At 34.3% G+C, this 23,069-nt stretch overlaps 2 protein-coding genes and 3 long non-coding RNA genes across 5 annotated transcripts; all 5 read left to right on the top strand.

Annotated features, from left to right (window-relative positions):
* The first annotated feature begins 1,858 nt into the window (after positions 1-1,858).
* Positions 1,859-2,403, top strand: LOC110735733. Its single transcript, XR_002514169.1, has 2 exons — positions 1,859-2,031; positions 2,133-2,403. It is a non-coding gene; the product is annotated as an uncharacterized LOC110735733 (long non-coding RNA).
* A 1,833-nt stretch (positions 2,404-4,236) lies between these two features.
* Positions 4,237-5,526, top strand: LOC110735732 (vacuolar iron transporter homolog 1-like). Its single transcript, XM_021915914.1, has one exon. It carries the CDS (start codon positions 4,734-4,736, stop codon positions 5,376-5,378), a length of 645 nt encoding a protein of 214 aa, XP_021771606.1. The 5' UTR covers positions 4,237-4,733; the 3' UTR covers positions 5,379-5,526.
* Positions 5,527-6,105: 579 nt separating this feature from the next.
* Positions 6,106-8,528, top strand: LOC110735731. Its single transcript, XR_002514168.1, has 2 exons — positions 6,106-6,445; positions 7,371-8,528. It is a non-coding gene; the product is annotated as an uncharacterized LOC110735731 (long non-coding RNA).
* Positions 8,529-12,091: 3,563 nt separating this feature from the next.
* On the top strand, positions 12,092-14,258 carry LOC110735730 (vacuolar iron transporter homolog 4-like). Its single transcript, XM_021915913.1, has one exon. It carries the CDS (start codon positions 12,245-12,247, stop codon positions 12,833-12,835), a length of 591 nt encoding a protein of 196 aa, XP_021771605.1. The 5' UTR covers positions 12,092-12,244; the 3' UTR covers positions 12,836-14,258.
* Positions 14,259-19,494: 5,236 nt separating this feature from the next.
* Positions 19,495-22,340, top strand: LOC110735729. The gene is made up of 3 exons (XR_002514167.1): positions 19,495-20,110; positions 20,603-20,669; positions 21,916-22,340. It is a non-coding gene; the product is annotated as an uncharacterized LOC110735729 (long non-coding RNA).
* Positions 22,341-23,069: the final 729 nt, after the last annotated feature.

Raw genomic sequence — 23,069 nt, 5'->3', positions numbered from 1 at the left:
AGTTATTGTAACTCGATAACAATACATGTTATCTCATTACTATACATAATCGATCACCATTACTTGACAAATGGTACGGTGTAACGTGTCCTAAAGAAACAAAATAACAGATCAAGTTCAAGATTTATTGTGATACTTACAAGCAATTGGAACATGGAGTAACAATTTGTTTAATCTAGGTGAAATAACATTAGAGTTTGAATAATCTCCTATATATATCACTCTTGGATGGAAATGTCATTAATAAATACATAATCATAATAAACTCCATCCTGGCTAAGAAGTTAAAATTAATAATTTTGGATTAATGGAATTTAAGAACCTTGGTAGACAAATCTTTATTTGCTGAGCTTTAATAACAGGGGTGCACGTCGGATCCTTTCTTTCCCATGCAATAGCATGCCCCTTTGCATGTCACAAGTTCCCTTATAACATTTGCCAATAACTAAGTGAGAAATTGACAGACCTTTCAAACATTAGATGATTTATGTCGTTTATCTATTTGTTAGTGATAGTTGTCATTATTATTAGTGAAAATTCATTTAAGATAACAAAAATTATAAAAATAAATCGTTACACTCTTTGAGCTCACATCCTTTAAAGATTAAATAAAATACGAAATTTATCACTAATAATAATGATAGATTACTCTATAAAAAAAAAACTAAAATAAAAAAATGACACATCAATTAAACACATATGTCAATGCACAATATCAAACATTAGTATGTTAAATTATCTACTTGTATAAGAAATTTGTATAAAAATTTACACTTAGCTTGAATTGAGACGAATTATTTAACAGAATCATACATGACTAGACCAATTCCATCTTTAAGTATAATAATCATAAAAGAAAGTCAAACTAATTTATATGATCTAAATAGCATTCAATGTCAAAACGTGTCAGTGAACAACGAACTTAAATTATGTAGCAAAAAGTTGATAGGTAGATAATAAAGAAACCTAAAGCTAAGATTGTTAAATGACTTTATACGCAAACATTGGATAGTGAAATGTATTAAGAACTGGTGGGTGGCATATGTTGATATGTGTGTGGAGAGCATAGTCTTGTAATTTACTATTCCGTCATGTGTATGTGCTCTCACAGCATAAGTGTTGAGACTGTATAATAGGGACACACTCTTTCGTATTAAAAACTATTAGGGACCTCAATTGTGCTCTCCCTAATTACTATTATATTATCCGATCCCCTAATGTTTTTTATGCTTTCTGCCTCAGCAATCCATTCATATTGTTTGATTATAATCAACTTTTGCTATTACTTTGTTCGTGAGAAATTAATTGTTTTATAATTATTTTATTTTATTTGAATTTATATATATTTCTTTCAAATTCGGACATGCAATGGATTTATATATATGTATTATATATACGAGTATGTATAATACCATTGGTGGTCGATAGTTACCGAGTGATTAATGAATATAATGGCTGCCGATTTTTTTTATGATTAGAAAATTTTGGTTGTTAAAGCAAAATCTCTTATAGACTATAGTGCATACCTATGATGCACGGACACGCCTGCCAAGTGGCGTGTCCGAGTCGACACGCGTGTCGGACACGGACACGCGTGGGACACGGGAGGATACGTCTTGGACACGCGAAAATCCGTGTCCGTTTTTTTTTTTGAATTTCTTCTGTACGGACACGGGCCGTGTCTCACCCAGACACGGTCCGTTTTGTGATGGACACGCAATTACGGCTTTACAAGCCCAACTTCCTCCATTCTCTCTGACTCTCTCACATTCTCAATTCCTCCATTCACAATTCACAAACCTACTGCCTTACTCAAGCTCCCTGAGTCCCAGACCGTCAGCCACTCACCGTCGCGCCGATAACCGCCGTTGCTTCACCTGCTGCTGCTGGTCCAGACCGTCACTCAGTTCACCGTCGCTTCGTCGCCTACAACCTACTCTCACAGAGACACAGACTTCACTCGCCGCTCGTTGTTCGTCCTCAGCCACCACCCCAGTGTCGCCAGCCACCAGTCCACCAGACCACCACCAGGTAACTCGCTCAACCTAGGTTTCAGGTCGTGGCTTGACTGGCTTCTGTACTTTGGTTTTTTTTAAATTCAATTAATTCAGTCGCTAACTCGCTCAACCTAGGTTTCAGGCTGTCGTTGTTCGTCCTCAGCCACCAGTCCACCACCCAGTACCGTCCGTCGCCACTCGCCAGCCACCAGTCCACCACCAGGTAAGGGTTATGTGACTTCTGTCTTCTGTACTTTGTTTTCTGAAATTCAATTGCTGAATGCTGATGTTAATTGTGAGGTGGAGCCGTGGAGGCAGTATCACTGTAATTCGCAATTGTTAATTGTTAAATGTGATGTTAATTGTTAATTGTGATGTTAATTGTGAGATGGGTTCAGCTGTCAAATTGTATTGTGCCCTGGTTGCTGAAATTGTATTGTATTGTTGACTCGCTGACTTGCTGGTTGCTGAAATTGTATTGCTGAGTTGCTGACTTGCTGGTTGCTGAAATTGTATTGCTGACTTGCTGGTTGCTGAAATTGTATTGTTGTGTTGCTCACTTTGCTGTGTTGTCTTGCTGAAATGTGCTGTTGTGTTGCTCAAATTGTCAGGAATGTCTTCTAGTTCCTCTGCTTCATGCAATGTCAGTGGTAGTAGTAATTCATCTGAGTCAATGAAAGACCTCTACCCTTTGTGGAAGTTTGTTGTTAAGGGTGATAAAATATCGGGTGGTGGAGGAAATTATAATTGGAAATGTAACTTTTGCGGCGAAGTTAAAAATGGTTCATACACTAGAGTGAAAGCTCATTTGCTAGGTGAACAAGGGAAAGGGATTCAAACTTGTAATAAAGTGAAAATTGATGACCTTGCTAAACTAAGATCGCTTCATCGTGAATCCGAGGATTATAAAAAATCTTTGTTACCAAAAGTTCCACCTTTTTCAAATGAACCCATATCTTCTCACACATCAACTGAAGCTACATCAATGAGACTAGGTTCATTTGATAATGTAAAGAAGAGGAAATCAAAAAATACAATTTCCGATGCTTTTAATGTGAAATCTCGTGACCACTTGGATTCTGAAATTGCTAGAATGTTTTACACAGGGGGGTTGCCTTTTAATCTTGCTAGAAACCCTTACTATGTTAGTTCATATACAATGGCTGCCAATTCTAATCTCTCTGGTTATAAGCTATTAGGTCAACCTTCTTCCTCTTCTTGTAGTGAAAGGAATTGGAGCACCTATAAGTTTATTCATTCTTGCACTAGAAATAAGCTTACTCCTAAACGTGCTCAAGACTTGGTATACATTCATAACAACCTTCGATTACTTTCTAGGAGAAGTGAAGAATACACTAAGGGGAGATCTAAGTTGTGGGATGTGGGTGGAGATGAGCATGACAACCTAGGAGAGGTTGGTATTCTAGAGATGGTCGAGCTCTCACTTGATGAACCCGAGATGGAGAATATGATTTTTGATGATGTACTTGGTGATGGTGAAGAATGAAACTATTAGTACTTTTGTTTATTTTATTTATGATTTGTAAAACTATTATTAAGACATGTATTTGGTTTGATGGTTTCTTGATATGTATGAGACTACGTTCGTACACTTTGTTTATTTACTTGTTTTAACAAAATTGTGTGTTTTGAGGCTAATTATTTAGTGTTTTATTGAATAGGTTGTCAAATTCTCGTTTTTTTGATATATTATATGCCTTGTTATATGCCGTACCCGTGTCCCCTATTTCAGGATTGCCGTTTTCCCGTGTCCGTATCGTGTCCGTGTCCGTGTCCGTGTCGGTATCCGTGCAACATAGGTGCATACATTACAATTACTATTGTTGGGGTTATAATTAACGGCGGAACCATTTTTTTATGGTAAAGGGGAATGAACACAACCCAAGTATGTGCCAAGGGCAAAAACCTATTGACCCTCTAGCGTGTCTCTCATACTCGACCTTGATTGTGTGCTAAGGCTTATCCAATCATCCCATTCCCATCTCTATTTATGAAAATTTTGATAATTGCAAAACATATTTCAACATACCCTACTTGTTTAGTTTCTTTAGTCACATTTGCTAATGCATGATTTCAACAAATTCAATTATCAAGTGGCAAAACTATACATATACATTTTTTATATTGAAAATATACATTGAAATGAATCTAATAAAACTCCACATGACTAAAGGTATTTGTTATATATATTAAAGTAACTTTTGTGAGCTGAGTAATGTTAAAGTCAAAACGTATCAATTAATAAGAAATATATTAAGTATGTATAAATCACTAGCATTAGTCATAGTGGAGTATTTTTTTTTAAAGGAAGTCATAATAAAATATATAAATAGTGTATAAAGTCAAAATAAAACACGAAGTATAGAGTAACAAAAGCATATGAAAACTACTAAACCAACCATATCATGAAGTAGCATGCATCAAAGCCGAAAAAAAAATCCACCTTCCTTAAATTATTAAAATAGTGATTTTGACCACAAATAAATAAAGTTAGTAGCTAGTGTTTTCATAAACATGTACTACTACTTATCCATGCATCTTTTGCTTTTCCATAAGATAAGTAGTGCTCATCCCCACTATTATTGCCTCTCTCAACTTCCTATAAATCCCCATTTATTTGTTGGCGTGTGTTCACCATACTCTTTTAATTAATTACAAAACTCATCTTATCATTAGTTAAAATATTTGAACTCCTCTTTTTATATTACGTTAAATATGGCTACTAACCAAAAAGCTCTTCCTCTCACCCTAGATGAAGAGAACCAACATGAACAAGTTGTTGTTAATGAAAACAACGATTTTGACTACTCGAAACGTTCTCAATGGCTTAGAGCCGCGGTCCTAGGAGCCAACGATGGGCTTGTCTCAACAGCCTCGCTCATGATGGGAGTAGGTGCAGTTAAGCAAGATGTGAAGGCTATGATACTTACCGGGTTTGCTGGCCTAGTTGGTGGGGCTTGTAGCATGGCCATCGGAGAGTTCGTGTCCGTGTACTCCCAGCTCGATATCGAGGTGGCTCAGATGAAACGAGAGAAAATGAAAAACGGAGGAATAGAGCAAGAAGAAGGTGAAAAGGAGGAGTTGCCTAATCCATTGCAGGCAGCGTGTGCCTCGGCTTTTGCCTTCGCAGTGGGCGCTATGGTCCCACTGCTGGCGGCATCGTTTATTAAGGATTATAAGGTAAGGCTTGGGGTGGTGGCGGCGGCGGTTACATTAGCTTTGGTGGTGTTTGGGTGGTTAGGGGCAGTTTTGGGGAGAGCTTCGGGTTTCAAGGCTTCTTTGAGGGTTTTGTTGGGTGGTTGGCTTGCTATGGTTATTACTTTTGGTTTAACTAAGTTGGTTGGGTCAAATAGGTTATAAAATTTAATGCATGTATATTGTTCCTTTATACTATCTCTATTTTTTAGTTGACACGTTTTGACTTTAGCTTTATTTACGCACTTTTCTTTGACCGTGTTTTGTGATTTATACGTCATAATGAAACATATATTCATGTGATTGGATCTTATTAGATTTGTCATAATATATATTTTTAAAATATTAACTTTTATAATTTTTGCTTATAGTTAATGGTTGAATTTGTGCATTGGCAAATAAACGTAACAAAAAAAACGTGTCAGATAAAAAGAAATGGAGGAATTATAAGTTTAGAGAAAATAATGTTAAGCACAAATCTACCAAACTATAATTAGTGGTAAAAAAAATATACGAACAAAAAACACTATTAACTTCGGTAATAAATCAACCATAATATATAAATTTATTATTAGATGAGACAATGGTAGGATTTTCTAATAAGACGGATTAATATTCTGTATGTATTTTGACTTTTTTAAATTCAGTCAACCTCCGCAAAGTGAATCCATCAATCTTATGAAAATTCTACAGATCAATAGTCATTTTGATATGACTACCACTATACTTAATTTTTATTGATCGATTTTGTATTTTTTTTTTGTTTGTCAAACTTATTAAAAGTGATTTTTCTTTTCTAAAAATTCATAGTTTTTTCGACAATTAATCAAAAATGATTTTTCTTTCTTAAAAAATTGAGTTGCATTCTTTTTTTTTTTTTTTTAAAAAAAAAGGTTGCATAATCAAGTAACGTGGATTTAAATTACTACATATGAAAAATTTGTACGGAGTGCGATGAAAAGAAAAGCAAATGGGACCTTTTTTTTTTAAACTGGGCTCTTCAGTATAAACCAGAGGACAATACACAATAGGTTCGCTTAAATACGAAGCCAATTATGACCACAGAAAAAACGTGAGAAGAGCACGTCAAAAAAAAAATGACGAGAAACTTCTAGTTCTTGTTTAAAATAGAAACAACCCCATAAAACCTTAAACCCTAGATTGCAGAATTAAGCTGTAAAGTTTGAGCGATTTATTTGATGGAGATGACTTCCATGATCAATCAGTTAGAGGTATGCAATATATCTTTTCCTAATTTAGTTTATAGTCTATAATTATGAAAATTTTGAATTTTAGCTATGTGATTGCTCTGAAATGATTGTAATTATGAATTATGGGTTAATGAAAACACCAAAAAAAAGTTTAAATCTTTAGAATTTTCTGTTAAATCCTCTGTTTCAAGCCGTCAATTGTATATCGAGTAAGCCGTCAATAAGATATGCGATCGAATATAAAATACGGAGTACATGTTTGTATTGTAATGATTTTATGTGGGTCTTTTGTTTTTTTTTTTTTATAAAAAATGTGATTTGTATACATATTTGAATTATTGTGATTACTCGAGACTTGTAAGTACATGCTTTCGGGTGCATCTAATAATACCATGGCTTCACACATATCTATTGCACGATTTTGATTGATATCGTAGGATAGCTTGCATTGGATGAAGCTAGATCGAATGTTCTCCTTAAAACCAATGCAACCAGTTTATATGTTGCTTTGTACGTTAAGGGAACTACATAATTTTGTAATCTAATGTCACCCGAAATTAAAGTTACATGTACACTAATTTCTGATGTTAGGACCGAAAAATTATCGCATTTCCAAAATAATTCGGTTTTGATTTATGATTGGCACAATTTGCAATAGGCCACATCTATTGTGAAAATCATGCTATGATTTCTTAATTACGAGGGGTTGAAATAATGTGCTGACTAATTATGGTTGTTATGGATGGAGAGACAATTTGTGAACTAGCAAAGGTCCATGATTTTGAGTTGTTGTGCCCTTGTGCATAAAATTGATATTCGCAAAACTATTGTTTGGAAATTAGGATCTATGGTAGCATCTAAGAATTGTGTTTTACTCTTGCCATTTCTCTTAATGTACAAATTGAAGACATATATACCCCTTGATTTACAAATTTATGTAAATCAGACTTATTAATTGATCTTTCTCGACATATAATGGCTCGTTGAGTGATGTTTCACTAGCGTGTGGACATACACCAAAGCCTCACGGAGTCACCACAAAAGCTTGATTAATTTGGAGGAGTTTTGCGTCTGGATGTGTGAGGAGCTATACTTTCCATTAGGTTCAGTAAAATGTTGGCTGAAATCAGCATCGCTCCATCATCACAAGATCCTTACCTCTGGCATGATCTATCAGCCTCGCTCCATCAGCATAAGATGTTAAGATCCTAACTCTGCTACGATCAGCCTCGCTCCATCACCATTAGATCCTCACTCTGCTACGATCAGCCTCGCTCAATCACCATAAGATCCTAACTCTCACTGCTACGATCAGCCTTGCTACATCAGCACAAGATCCTAATTTCTGCTACTTTTGAATAATCATCTCATACAGTCCAACTCCTTTGGTAAATCTATAAATCACTTGCTACTTAGTGTAGAGTGATATGTGCATTAATACATAGTTAATTAGTTATACTCTCATGTAAATGGTTCTCTCAATGCTTTATAAAGCTTACATAGTTGAAGACTCCATAACTTGATTTAATTAAAGTATTTTGGATGATGAAAGTCAAACGTGTTATGAGTGGTTTAGTATATGATTAATGGGCATACAGAATTAACATGATATTATCTTTATGCATATTTGGTATTCTTGTTTTATCTAAAATAAATAAGATGGTTATATTTAACAAAGTTGTTACAGCTGCCGAAACACTTAGCATAAGTTTATTATGTATTATAGTATATGTTTGATAAATTATTTACTTGTGTGTAGGTTGAAAATATAATCTGCTTAATGAGAATAATATTACTGTTATTTTCGAACTGCTTTCTTCAATAACAGAATGCTGTTTTATACTTATTCTAGATAAATATTTTGTTTTTGATAAGCAAGATAATAGGATAAATATTGCAGATTAATCTCAGAGATTTCATTATTATTATTATTATTATTATTTTATTTCTCAAAAATTTTACCTAATGAAATAATGAGTGTAAGTATATAGTAGAACATCAAAAAACAATTTATCTGAAGGGGAAGAAATATAGCGAAGAGAATTTCCCATGTTTGATTTCAAAATTTATGTAACATTCCGTAAAAAAAAAAAAAAAAAAAAAAGAACAGAGTACCCAGAAGAAAAAAGATTATTTTATGTTCACTTTCAACTTTTATGAATTTGGATGAATTTAGATGGAAAGGAAAATAAAGGAAATGCTAATTCTTTTTTATTTCTTTCCATTGTAATCAAACACTGAAAATTATAATTACAAATTACTTTACTTTATCTTCTCTTCCCTTTCATTGTCTGTCTTTTAGGGGCAGAGCAATAACAAATAAAGCCCCATATAATTACTTAAAATTGGACCCTTATTTCATTGATAAGGACTAATACATTGTTTTTAAAGTGTTGGAAAAATAATGAAAACCAAAGGTATTCTGTAATAAATTTGGAAGATTAAAAGTGAAAAATTGTTAGCCATTGTAAGCGCAAAGAAAGGGTGAAGGTGAAAAGAATTTTTCTTTCTTATTATTAATATTATTATAAAAATAACAAAAACCTACAAAGTCAATCGATTTACAAGAAATTAGTGGGGAGTCGGGATACAATCTGGGCCCCCACCCCTCTAGCTATAGCGAACCTGATCCTGTTGAAAATATGAGAAGTCCTAACAAACTCCTGAACCAGCTTCAGCAACGCAATATCATCCTTCTCTAATTCCCCCAATGAAGAAAAGGAGATAGGAAGAAAATCATAGTCAATAGCCCTGCAACGCACCCTATATTTGTCCCGCTTCCGCATTCATAGTATGACCCAAACCTGATAATGGGACCACCCGCAACCAGAATTATGATCCCCTGCTGCGACTTCCATAAGACAACCTGACGTGGAGATAAGGAGAAAGTGGATTTTGCAGATGCACGCAGTAACTTTCGTGAAATATATATCTGCCAATTTCTTCATGAGTTTGGGGGCAACGATCTCACTAGGGTATTCATAAAGTCAGTCTTCACAGTCCTATTAAAAAGACTAAGAGCATCATTGAAGGCTGGTCCCGAACCAACAATACCAGAATTGCGAAGAAGCGTAGCCTGAAGACCAGTAGACTGCAAACGCGACGCAAAGAAAGTATAGTGTCGAACATCAATAAACACCCGGTCCTCCATAAGCAAAAGGTAAGGTGGCAAGTTGTCATTGCCAATCACCAAAACCAGGCCCCGAAACAATTACAATGCACTCCAATGAAGCCCGAAGGGCCACATCAAAAGAAAGTTGGGCGGCTTCAAAATGACGAGGGGGGCAAGACTATTATTTTTTTTATTATTATTATTATACTAGCAGTCATAATTATTATTATTTTTATTATACTAGCAGTCATAATGAACATACTAATCCAACGAAACAATATGGAGAAAGCATTGGCCGTGTTCCATCCATTAACGACAATTTGATTAGCAAGATACGGATCAAAGGTATTACTATGTAAGCTTTATAAAGCATTGACTAACTTTTGTACTATTTACAAATTATGTTTTGACTAACTTTTGTGATCTATAACTACGATAAAATATAGTAATGTGAGATATTGTTTGAATTGTCCTAATATATATTTTATTAATATTTACTTTTTATAATTTTACAATGTATATTTTATTAATCGTCAAATTTTGTATTGACAAGCATGATAATAGAATGTTGTTAACTATGAGTAAAAAAAAAAGAGGTAGTATTTCATACGCTTAGTTTTTGCTGTTAAATTCATATCATCAATAATATTACGCCCTGCATGACGAATGTTTCCCAACTTGACGAACGTTCAAACCTTTAGCTTTCACTTAATAAAGAAAACTTAGTAAAGTTAATCATACAACTCAACACGATGGACATTTAATTTGCATATGTTTTTTCTTTGTACGACGTAGAGGTTGAGAATTGAAGGCTCAAGTCGGATCGATATCGAGCTCATCAGTTGGATTGATATTGGCCAATTATAATGAGTTACTTATACTACATTATGCATGTAATTATTTATAATATGATGGATATTAGACTATTAGTGGAGCTTTGTGGAGCTATTAGAAAATTGATTGCAAATTCAAGTGGATGCATATTATAGAGTGAGTGCTTGCGGCCTTAGTGTGTATGGCACACTCCATAATTTTTTACATGCATGTTTTAGCGTTATTAACCTAATTTACGTGCTTTTCCCGTCAGCATTCCGTAATACACTCTTAAAATATGCATTGACAATCACTTTATATAAGTAAATATAATTCATTTGAACGTCAAGTTGCGCAATATTCGTGCGTGATGTAAGCGGGGGATATTTCACAGTATAAGATCTACTCAATAATCGTAATTTTTATGAAGGAAAATTTTATTTGATTCAATATTTTATTTGTTAAAGTCGAATCTTCTTTGTAGATGTCGTCTTTGTAGATGTCGTATGACTTTTTATTAATAAATTATTTTTACTATTCAAAAAAAATATATTATACAGATTTTTTTTTTTTAGGGAAATATCATATGTGATTTTAAAAACTAAGATTGAGCATATTATAGTTAAGTTTACAAAATATAACATAATTTTATTTTAAAAAAGGAAAAACCTTATGTTAACCTGTTTTAAATAATATTATTGTGGATCTAATTAATTTTAATATATATATATAGTGACCTCTATTAAAACTTTTATGGACCTGTTTTACAATAAAATTGTTGTGAACCTGAATTTTACATGTATCAGCTAGCCGACGTTATGTTAAATATAGTGAACTTAATTATTCAAATTAATAAGGTTTGATAAGTTCACATTAGATAATATGAAGTATTAAATAAAGGTTGATAATTTAAATAAGATAATAATGTAAGGGTAAATAAGTTCAGATAAGACAAATTCAAGACTAATAAAATAAAAAATAATATAAAATAAGTGAAATTAAAGTGAATATAACATTACCTAAATATCTTTGCAAAAGAAAAAAAAAATTTGCATTGTCAAAATAGGAATTAAACAAATTAAATGATAGAAAATTTTCATGTAACACCATTCATCGTAAAAATAGAAACTTTGTTGTTAAAGGAGTATGGTCATAACGGATTTAAATACTTTGTAAATGATTCTAGTCCCACTAGTCGCATACTCCCTATATGCATTTTTTGCATATAGGAGGGCAAAAGTGCAAAAGCGCAGAGGTTTGACATTCAGAATGGTACTTTTTATGGTTATAGTGGTACATTTTTTGTATTATTATACATGTATATTGTACCATTATGTTTTAGTAGTACTATTATATCTCACAATAATATAATATTTTGATGTACCATTTACATACTTATTTATACTATTAACATAATATTTATACCACTACAACATTTAATGGTACTATTTACGTATTAAATGGTACTTTATAATCCCACTACAACTTCAACTTTATTACTACATTGACATCTTCTATGCAATGTTTGCATATAGGAGCTATGCGCCAAACCTTCTATTACATAACAATATATTTCTTGAAAGGTGGGGTAGCCTTTTCTAGCCTTTCTGTTTTGTCTTGTATTCTCTTCTTGCATGCATCATGCAATTTCTTTCATCTTTTTACAATTACATTTTTCATAAAATTAAAGTTCCACTATATTCCGATACATAAAACTAATATATGTGATTATTAATTAGTATGCGAGAGAGCCATTCAATTCCACTTACGTGAAACACCCTATATCTATAAATAGCTCTACCCAATTCAGTGAGCCTATACTTACCACACTTCTTTTATCTTACTAATCATTCTCTCATAAACCCTAATTAAACTCTCAAACTTATTCTAATCAAATGGCCGAGCACAAACAACTTCCTCCGATCGTCTTCATCGACATTGAAGGTACAATCGAACATGACAAAGATCAAGAAGATGACTTAGACCACTCAAAAGTGGCTCAATGGCTAGCACCCGCTGTCTTTGCCGCCAACGATGGGTTAGTGTCAACCGCATCCCTCATGTTAGGTATGGGTGCGGTTAGTCAAGACGTCAATGCCATGATTGTCACCGGGTTCCTAGGCCTAACAGCGGGGGCTTGTAGCATGGCTATAGCCGAATTCATCTCCGTAGACTCAACTCTCAATAATGAGACTGGTCAAAGGGATGATGAGCCTAGAAGGGATCCCATAAGGGCAGCTATCGCGGCAGCTTTTGCTTTCGCGGTTGGGGCCCTAGTGCCTTTGACGGTTGCATTGCTTTTGGAGGGTTATAATGTAACCCTAGGCGTGGTTGAAGGGCCGATAAGCGTCGTGTTGGCCGTGTTCGGGTGGATAGGAGCGTTTTTGGATGGTGCTCCGGGGTTTAGAGCTGCTTTAAGGGTATTGTTATGGGGTTGGGTGGCTATGGTTGTCACCTTTGGATTATTGATAAACCGAAATTGGTAACATTGAGCTATTCATTATATGTGTACTAAAATTAAATAATAAATATCTATATATAACTATATAAGATTTTAGCTGAAGTTGAAACCAAGATTAAGATTATTTGAGGTAATTTTACCTTTTTTTTTTTTGAAACAAGGGTAATTTTACTTTGTTCAACACTAAAATGTAAAAAAATACTATAGTTTTTACATTAAAAAAAAAAAAAATAAATAAATAAAAATGGGCATTACAAAATTATGTATGAGACTTGAGTCATACGTACGTGGATGATTTATATGTTCTTTTTACGCCTTAATTTATTGGAAAAATACACTTTAATTTAATAATCCCGACTATTAGCGATTTACTTCTAATAATCTCAACTAAGATTTATTATCTAATAATCTCAACTATGCTATGACTTTGCGTCCAATATTCCCAATGACCGGTAACCAGGGGAAGGGGTAAATTTTATTTTATTTTTTTTAAAAAATCCACGTGTCAGCACATGATTTGCCTAAAATTTTAAAAAAAAATTATAAAAAAAAAAGAAAAAAAAAACAGAAATCCAACCCCCAAAACCACCGGCCATGATCCACCCTACCACCTAAATCAATATCCTAACCACATTAACCCCTAACCTACACCGTAGCTCCACCAACAACAACACATAGCCAGCCACCTTATCTCCACCACCGCAACCCATATGCAACCCTTCACTCACCGCACCAAACCAGATGCAACCCCTCACTCAATCACCGCACCAACCCACGCAACCCCTCACTCACCCAGACGTAACCCCTCACTAACCCAGACGCAACCCCTCACTCATCACCGCACCAACGACAACAACCTCCAATTTCGCCACCAACAACCCAAATTTCAACAGCAAACAAACACCAATTATTCGTTGCTCACCAACCGTAACCCCTGATCGCTGCCTGACGCCGCAACTACAGCCGCACAAATCTAGTCACCCAATTGCTCCTCCCGCACCGCTTGCGACGCTCACATAACAGCCACCAATTGCTCCAACTATTCATCAACCACCAATCCAAAGCAATTCAAACAATTTTCCAGAAGGGAGGGGTTGGTTTGGGGGTGGGAATGGGCCGACTAGAGTAGTTTCGGGGGTTAGGAGGGGTCGGCTGGCCGTTTTCAGGGGTTAGGGGAGGCGGCCGGCCGTTTTCGGTGGGTTTTGCCTTGGGTTTCACAGTGAGGGGGGTGGTGGCTATTAGGTTTTTGGTTTTTTCTAATTTTTTTTTTAATTTTGGACCAATCATGTGTTGACACGTGTGTGCTGCTAATCACATGATTGGTCCAAAATTTACGTTTATGGAAATAAGAAGTTTGGGGAATCAACGTGTGATGTGTCAACACGTGATTGGTCCAAAATTAAAAAAATTAATTTTGTATATATGAAATATTAGAAGTATATCGACAATAAAACTCTATACAACAATTTTATCTTAAAAAATCTATCCAAAATTCTCTTAATTAGCATCATATGTGTCACAATAATACCTATTTTTCACCTACGTGGCTCGACACTTGGCGAAAAAATGGAATGTCAAGTGTCATTGTCTCGTCGCCTGGCTGCGAGACCGGCTTTATTTATTAGTGATCTGATATGATATTATTTATCAAAAAGGATTATTCAAATAGTATAAAATAAGATACCTATGTCATTATTGAATTGAAATTATTTTTATTGAACTTAAATTATTTTACTGAACCGAAGTATTTTTACCAAACTAAAATTATTTTTACGAATTAAAACTGGTTTTTACTAATTCTCTATTAATTTTATAAAATAAATATATTATAAATGGATCTTATTTTAAAGAACTTTTTAAAACGAATTTTATGATGAAAATAGAACAGAGTTATTGAATATTTATTAAAATTTATGATTAATTTTGTATATATGAAGTATTAGAAATATATCGATAATAAAACTCTACACAACAATTCTATCTTAAAAAATTTATCCAAAATTCGTTTACTTGGCATTATATATATCACAATAAAACCTATTTGTCGCCTACGTGGCTCGACACTTGGCGAAAAACTGAAATGTCAAGTGTCATTGTCTCGTGGCCTGACTGCGAGACCGATTTTATATATTAGTGATATGATATGATATAATATTAGATTACCACGCACATGATTGTATGCGGCCATAGCTAATTAAGCGGATGTATAACTATCATCAATGTGTTCAACCTAGCAATGCAAATTGCACGACTCTTCCGCTTGTAATGGATAATGGCCGAATTGATTGAATCCCTGATGGGGTATTTGCCTAGCTTATAATGCTTCACAACTCACAAGCACACAATTTCAAGTTTCGTCGAGTAAAATTTAGGAACAACCATAAGAATATTTTTTTTTTTAACATGAGCTTTGTTAACAAAATAAAATATTACAAATGGCGGATTAAGTTCACTAAGCTAATCAAAGGAGCTTTACTAGCTCTAAGCCTCTAATGTTAGAAAACAAATAAAACTTAAATACAACTTCCTCACAAGAAAATGTTAGTTTGAAAACCCAAGAAAGATTAGAAAAATTCATAGGAGTTTGATGAGTTACATTTATGTCACTCTTAGGGGTAGTGTTTAGGTCTCTTTCCTCCTATTTTAATTTCTTAGGTTTTTCTACCTCATTTCTCCTCTTATGGCTTCTTTATTGTGTTGATGAAAAGTATGCTTATTTGCGCTTGTTTTGATAATCTTTATGCATTATTTTATCATCCTCATGCTATCGTGATTTTTGCTATCTTTTGTAGGTTCCATGGCGGTTCTAAGCACGGTGGGAGGCCCCTTGGCCAAGCTTGGAGGCATGGACAAAGGCAAGAGGAGCAAAAAGGAAGGAGAGGAAGAAAGAAGAGGAAGTGCAAGCAGGGGTGTGGTCGAACCAAGGTGTGGTCAAACTTTTCAAAATTTTGACCGAACTTCCAAGGTGTAAAGGAGGCAGTTTCAAACCAGTTTTCAGCGATTTTGCAGGAGGGGTCGAACCTCAATAGTTCAACCAAACAAGGAGCAAGGAGGTTCGACCGAACCTACCCAGAGTTCGACCGAACCTACCCAGAGTTCGACCGAACCTACCCCGAGTTCGATCGGACCTTTTCCCGATCTCAGCCGACTTTATACGGACTATTTAAGTTCCTTTTTAGAACTTTTTTGGGAGAGGATAGATTTGCTCAGTAGAATAGTTTTAGAAAGAAAAACTTCCTCTTAGTTAGCACCTTAGTTCATTTAATTAGTGGATGATTTAGTTTGGAAACTCTCAAAATCTAATCATTGTAGAAGAAAACTTCAAGGTTCATTCTCAGATATTCAGCAATTATTTAACATTTGAAACTTCAATAGTAACTTCTTTCACTTGTCACTACTTATTTTCTGATTTTATTTTGTCATTGCAAGTCACTTGAATCTATTTTAGTCTTGATAAATTGTTGTTGCATGATAGTTTTATCCATAGTGAATCACTTTTCCCCAATTTTAGAATTACTTAGAACACCAACTTTTGGAACTTTGCATGTTACTCACAATGAATTGTGAGTAGTCCCCCTTGCTAGGGGTTGGGTTAAGCTCAACCTAATGGTTAATTAAGTAAACTTGGGAGAAGTATTGATGTTTGATTTGTGATTAAATTGATTGTATGAGATCGCTTGTTAGTTCTTCATGATGGGATTAGCTACCCTTGAATTTGGAGCTTGATGGCATGTTATGCTTAGTTTGACTTGGAAATGTAGATTAAGCATGTCATTACTTATTGCAATTTGATTATGTATCTCCTATTGCTAAACTAACGAGGGATCTAAGTTTAGGAGTGTGAGTTGTTTTCCTAATTGCATGAGGTTGGTCTTACATATAGTCCTTGCTATCTCTTGTCTCTTTTACTCCCAATATGCTTAATTGCCATGGTTGAGTGGATCTCATTCCCTAATGCTTTTAATCACTTGATTTAGAACAATAGTATGTTTGTCTACTTGACGAATCCCCAATCAACATAAGTCTTCGAACTAGCTTGCGTATTAAGATCTTTAGCGATTATATCTCGTTCCTTGTGGACCGAACTCTTACTGATCATTGTGCTTGGTTTGTGAGATGTTTGCTTATAAATTTGTTTGAATGAGTGTGGAATGTGCGACCATTCTAACGCCCATCAGGAGTTCATGCACTTCCGTCTAAATATAATTGGTATCCTTATCAAAGTATAAAGTTTTAGGTCTATTTTGAGAATGTGGTAGATAGTCTAGATACGATGGGAGATACTAAAAAAATTTTGTGTGTATAGAATGAAAGGAAGTGTGGGATCTCAAAATTAAATTTTAGTAGCTAAACTTAAATAATATGAGGTACTTAGAGAGGAAACAACGGAAGAGGGCCATAATTACTAATTAATGAATTAATGAGTGCTGGTAGTAAGACGTAGGGGTGTACACCGGTCCAAAACCGGACCGGACCTGGACCGGACCTGTTTGGACCGGGGACCTGAATTGGGTAATTATGAGGACCGGGGACCGGACCTGAATTAACAGGTCCGGTTCCGGGCTAGACCTGAAAAATCAGGTCCGGTCCAGGTTTGGACCTGAATGGACCTGTTTTGTGATTTTTTCGTTTTTTTTTTTTTTTAATAAAAAACCTTAATTCATTATTTCGAATACAAAATACCCAAACATAATTAGATAATTTAGCAAAGTACTCATTAATTGAAATTCTACATGCAAAAGTTGTAAATAATCAATTAAATTCAGAATACCAAATCAATGAAAGAGCAACCACGAACGACACTCCAACTAAACGGCTTCACCGCTGCTGCTGTTTCACTTAGGTGGTTTTCTTCACAGATCCGTTGTTCTGCCAGCCCAGAAAAATCAAAGCAGAGCCTCTGAATTCCCGTAGAAAATGAAGGATTACAGAACACAGCTAAGTCACCTCGACTTCTCCGTCCGCTGCTTCGCTTCACCGCTGCTGCACTGCTTTACCGCCGCTGCTCTGCTACTTTGCAGCAGCTTCGCTAGCCCAGAGAACAACCCAACCAAGCCTCCTTCGGTGTTCTTCGCTATTCTGCTGCTCAAAAAGTTCTCCTTTTTTTGTTGCCCAGCAAGATCTCAAGATAAGCTCTAGAATCTCACCACCAAAAACCCCAAAAATAACTTACCGGCGTGATTGCGTGAATGTTAGGGGTTTTCAAGGGAGGAGTGAATGTTAGGGGTTTCGAGGGGGAGGGCAAGGGGCTTCGCCTGAGAGAGTGAGGAAGGCAGGAGGTGTCGGCGGAGATTGGAGATTGGAGTCTTGGAGAAATGGAGTCTTGGAGAAATGGAGAATGGAGATAGTCAGATAGCTGTTTGTTAGGGTTGCAGCGTAATTTTGATTTTTGAATTTTTTTTTTTTTTTTTTTTTTTTAAAAAATACAATTTTTCCGGGTTTCAGGTCCGGACCTGAAAACCCCGGGTTTAGACCGGGTCCGGACCGGAACCGGGAACCTTGATTTTTAAGGACCGGGACCGGACCTGAATCAACAGGTCCGGGTCAGGTCCGGTCCGGATCAGGTCGGTTCAGGTCCGGTTTCAGGTCCGGTCCAGTTTTTGTACACCCCTAGTAAGACGCCTATTATTGCTTATTAGAACTAACTGTGCATTCTTGTCCAAAAAAAAAAAAAAAAAAAAAAAAAAACTAATCTATTCATAACAATTTATTAAATTGCGTCTTTAAGTTTAATTAATTTCATATATAGAGAGTAACATTGTTAAAAATTCAATAATAGAAACTCTTGTTTGTAATAAAATTTTCTTATTAATACATTAGCCATGTATTGCCTTTTATTTTTTTGGACATAAAACAGTAGTAGTACGTACGTAGTTTTGGTGATGGTAAAAAAATGCTAAAATAGTGGCAATTGGCAAATGTATGTTTGGTTAAAGATTGGAATCTCACACATCTTCATGCTAACATTACTTATAATTGGTCATCAAAAAGAGTTTTAATTGGTGATTAAAAAGAAAAAGGAAGTTGTCTTGTTTTGGTGGCAAAATTCAAGGTTGAAAACAGTTATTAAAGACTTAATTGGATCATGGAATCATGGATGCTTCAATCTTCCAATAATAATATAATCGGAATGGTGGTATTCGTGTGAAGAGCACACTCCTTTGTTAAAATAATCCAACTCTACGTTAGTTGTCCTTTTCTCCTTTATCTACAATTGCATATAAGGGGGTTTTCTATTGTTTAATTGATGGGGCCATTAAAAATTAATTAACTTAGCAAACATAAACCTTTGTTGTGATTTAGTTGGACTATCTTTATTATTGCCGAAATATAGGACTATTTTTATCAATCATTTTTGTGTAGGCTGTGTTAAGATATATATATAAAGTAAGACTGTTATTCTCCATTTTTTCTTTGTAAATATTTCTCAAAAGTGACTAGCCCCCTTTGAACAATTATCATGGGACTTCACCAAACTTATCATATCTTTTATTCCCTTCATTTTTTTTATAACACATTTCTTCTGTGCACGTATGTTAATGAAATTCTTTAATCAATAATAATATCTTTAATTATTAATATGTAAATATTATAACACACTATCATAGAAATAGCCAAAGAGACCTAATAAAGAGACTGTTATGTAAGACAACAGGTTTCTTTAATCAATAAGACCTAATATTACAAGTAACAGGTCTCTTATGTCAAAGTTGATGGCAGGAAAAAAATAAAGAAACCTGTTGTTATCGTCAACAGATCTCTTTTATATTATTTATTTTTTAATTTTTATTTAAAATATACTAGAATCCAGCCACCATGTATAATATTGAAGGAAAGAAAAATCGCCCCACTTCTGTAAAAAAAAAATCACCTTTCACCGTCGACTCGCTGCCCCCTCCATCGTCGCCCACACCGCCGCCCACTTACACTACCCTCCAGATGCTCCTCTCTATTGCCGGTACGATTCTCTCGTCACCCGAAGTTGCTTTCCTGCGTATCCTCGAAGATTAAACTCCGGCGAGTTCCACATCCACGCGACCCTAATCTCCGGCAACTTCCTCATACAACGCGACCCTAACCTCCGGCGACTTCCGACCCTCCTCCACTCCCCTCCTATACTCGAAGCTTCCCTCACCCTAAGGTACCATCAATACCCTTTTTCCCCATATTAATTTTTTTTCTAGGGTTTATCGGCTTCACATTTGCACCCCTCTTTCAATTGCTGGGCTTCGTTAATTTACAATTATGGATAAGACGGAAAATTCTATGCTGAAGATAGCAATCATACACCCAGATCTTGGTATAAGTAATTTTTCAATTTTTTTTTTTTCAATTGTTTGTTGGTATTAAATTTTGATTTATATACAAGTATGTCATTTTAATTTATTTACTAAACTTTGTGAATGATCATATTTTTGTTATTTTGTATATGATTTGAAGGAGGGTGCGTGAAATTATAATGGAATGAAGTCTTAATTTTTGTTATATTAATCATGAAAAATTGCTAAATTGAGTGAAAAAGTGAGTATTTTTATGAATTAGATGTTAAAAATTGAAAACACTTGAGAATTGGCAATCTGACTTGCATTTTTCTATCTGCAGTTGCTATTACATTAGTCTTATAATCATATTCTTAGGTCAAAGGAACATTTTGTAATGGAATTTGATGAATGACTTCAAATAACAATATCATGTTTGAAATTTGGACTTTGTATTTGCATATTATGTGAAGGGAGATTAAAGAGGTTGTGATGGTAAACTAACTTCCCCTGCTACACCTGTTTGATTGTAGGTCTTTTCATCTTTTCGACTGACTATCTAACTTGACTAATACATGGAGTAATATGTCCATTTAATGTGTAAGTTTTGCAAACCTTCTTTGCTTACATATATATAATGCATTATATCTGTAAGTTTTGCTAGCCTTCTTTGCTTATTATAATCACATCAGTAATAATTTTCTGTCATGCTTTTGTTATGCTCACTGCCTGTATTTCCTTATTTAGGCTGTATACACTCAATTTATAAACAAAAATGCATATGTGCCATGCATTTGGGATTAAGAAACAAATCTCATTGATTTTTATAAGTTGACCTTTGTCTTGTTTAAATCTTTGATACCCTATAAAATTATGTAGACTAAATGTCCAAGGCATGGCTGCTGCCTTGCATGCTGCAAGTCACTCAGCCTGTGAGAGGCTTGGTCTGATGGTAGTACTCAAAAGTCATTTAGTTAATATCCTAACCTGTGGGTTAAGTAGTGTTTGTCGTAAACGAGTAATCTTTATGTTATACTGTTGTGTATCTAAGTCTCAATATTTCTATTTTTTTTTATATGTTTATCTTTGTCATATGCCTTCCTTTGTCCGTGTCTATATATATCTGATGAGTTCGTATTTTGTATACTAGTTAGGTAAGCTTGCGAAGTTATAAGTGGAATTAGATTTTTAGTAATCTTCTCATCTAGAAAATCATCAATTTAAAGAGGTTTTTAAAAAAGATTAGAACTTTCTCATTACTCTCTTGTATTGAAGTTTAGGCATCTAGAACATTAGAATAAGTCATAATAATATATAAGAGCATATTTATTTGGTAATATTAAATTCCTAATAAACCTTAATAGTATAACATGTCTCAAGCATTTATGTTCTCATGTCTAATTGAATATCCAACGTCCATGTTGAATCAAACCTCCCACTACTAAGCATTTATTTTTCCAGGTTTGCATAGAGGATAGAAATATAATATATTAGTGAAAGAGCATGTTTCTACTCTATGTATATCCATTTCTATCAATTTAAAATGATTAAGATTAATATAAATAATATAGTTCGTAAAAGAGCATGTTCTCACTCTACTATGCATTTATTTTTTAAATTGTTTGCCTATGACTCAACAAGTATGATAATTGCTAAATTAGTCAACAATAGTTTCATATTTGCTAGCTGATTTTTAAACTAATGAAAGCTCATTTGATGTCCCAATTTGAAGTATTTATAGGGAACTGAGTCTCTAGTGTCTCCTTGTTCTTACTAACCAAAGATTGCTTTGATGTTGAACATACATTGTATAATAGTTGGGTTTTCCTTTGTGTTGCTGCTTCAGCTACTCTTACATTAGGCCACATGTCATACAACATTGAATTAAGCATAGTTTTAGATGCAATTGTGAAGCTCAAAGATGGTGTAAATATGTTTTGGAGTGCAAAAGGAGAAAGAAGCAGCAGTTATTCATTATCATATTCGTGGATTTATCTGTCGGCAAATAGCAAATAGCAATTAAAGAGAGATAGCATGCCATTACTATTCAAGTAAGATTAAATCCTCACGGGTCATCTGTTGCTCTACGAAAAAGCATTTAACTACTTCTAATAGTTTAATGAGTTTGGTTTATATATTTGGGGGGAAAATTAGAGTATTTTTAGATATTTTTGTATAGTATATTTGAAGGTTACATTTGAATTATTATAATTAATGAATGTTTGTAAAAGTGTTTATCAACTTTGGTTATATAATATAATTTCATGAAAATTATATGATTATGGATTAAATATTTAGAGTATATAGCATTGCAAATACAGGTATAGGAAAAAAAATATTGTATAGGTACCCTACAGAAACAAATACTGTAGGGTATCGAATTTTGGTATTTTTAAAAAAAAAATAAAGAGATAAGAGACCTGTTATATCTCTTAACTGTCTTAAATGCACTTAAGAGACTTGTTGGGAAAGATTACAGGTCTCGTTGACTTCATAAATTTGAAAACTATTATGGCCAAAGAGACCTATTATCTCACTTATGAGGCTCTTATAAAATGTAAAGAAACCTGTTCTATAGAGCAAGTCTCTTTGAGCTAGAAACCTGTTCTATACTCTTAGGCCTATTATAACAGGTCTCTTTGGCGATTTTTGAAGTAGTAACAATTGAAAGTTAATAATTGAGGCGATTTCAACAAATAACCACAATACTTTATTTTTTCTTATGTATAAATCACTAACATTAGTCAAAGTAGATTAGGTAAATAGAGCAAAAAGTCAAAACATGTCACCAAAAAACTACAAAGGGAGTATGTGATCGGTTGTGATTTTCTGTTTTTTGGCGCTATTTTCAACCTATTTCATTTTAGTTTCCGGAGTGATATGTAAATTCCCTTAGAGTTGAACCAAACCAAGGGTTGAACCTAACCAAGTGAAAGTTCAATTTTACTTGCTATCAAGTGGTATGACTGTATGAGAGATAAGAGCACAATCTCGTGATAA

This window comes from Chenopodium quinoa, unplaced genomic scaffold (assembly GCF_001683475.1).
Source record: "Chenopodium quinoa cultivar QQ74 unplaced genomic scaffold, ASM168347v1, whole genome shotgun sequence".
Classification (NCBI taxonomy): Eukaryota; Viridiplantae; Streptophyta; class Magnoliopsida; order Caryophyllales; family Amaranthaceae; genus Chenopodium; species Chenopodium quinoa.
This window is presented reverse-complemented; position numbering and strand designations above follow the sequence as displayed.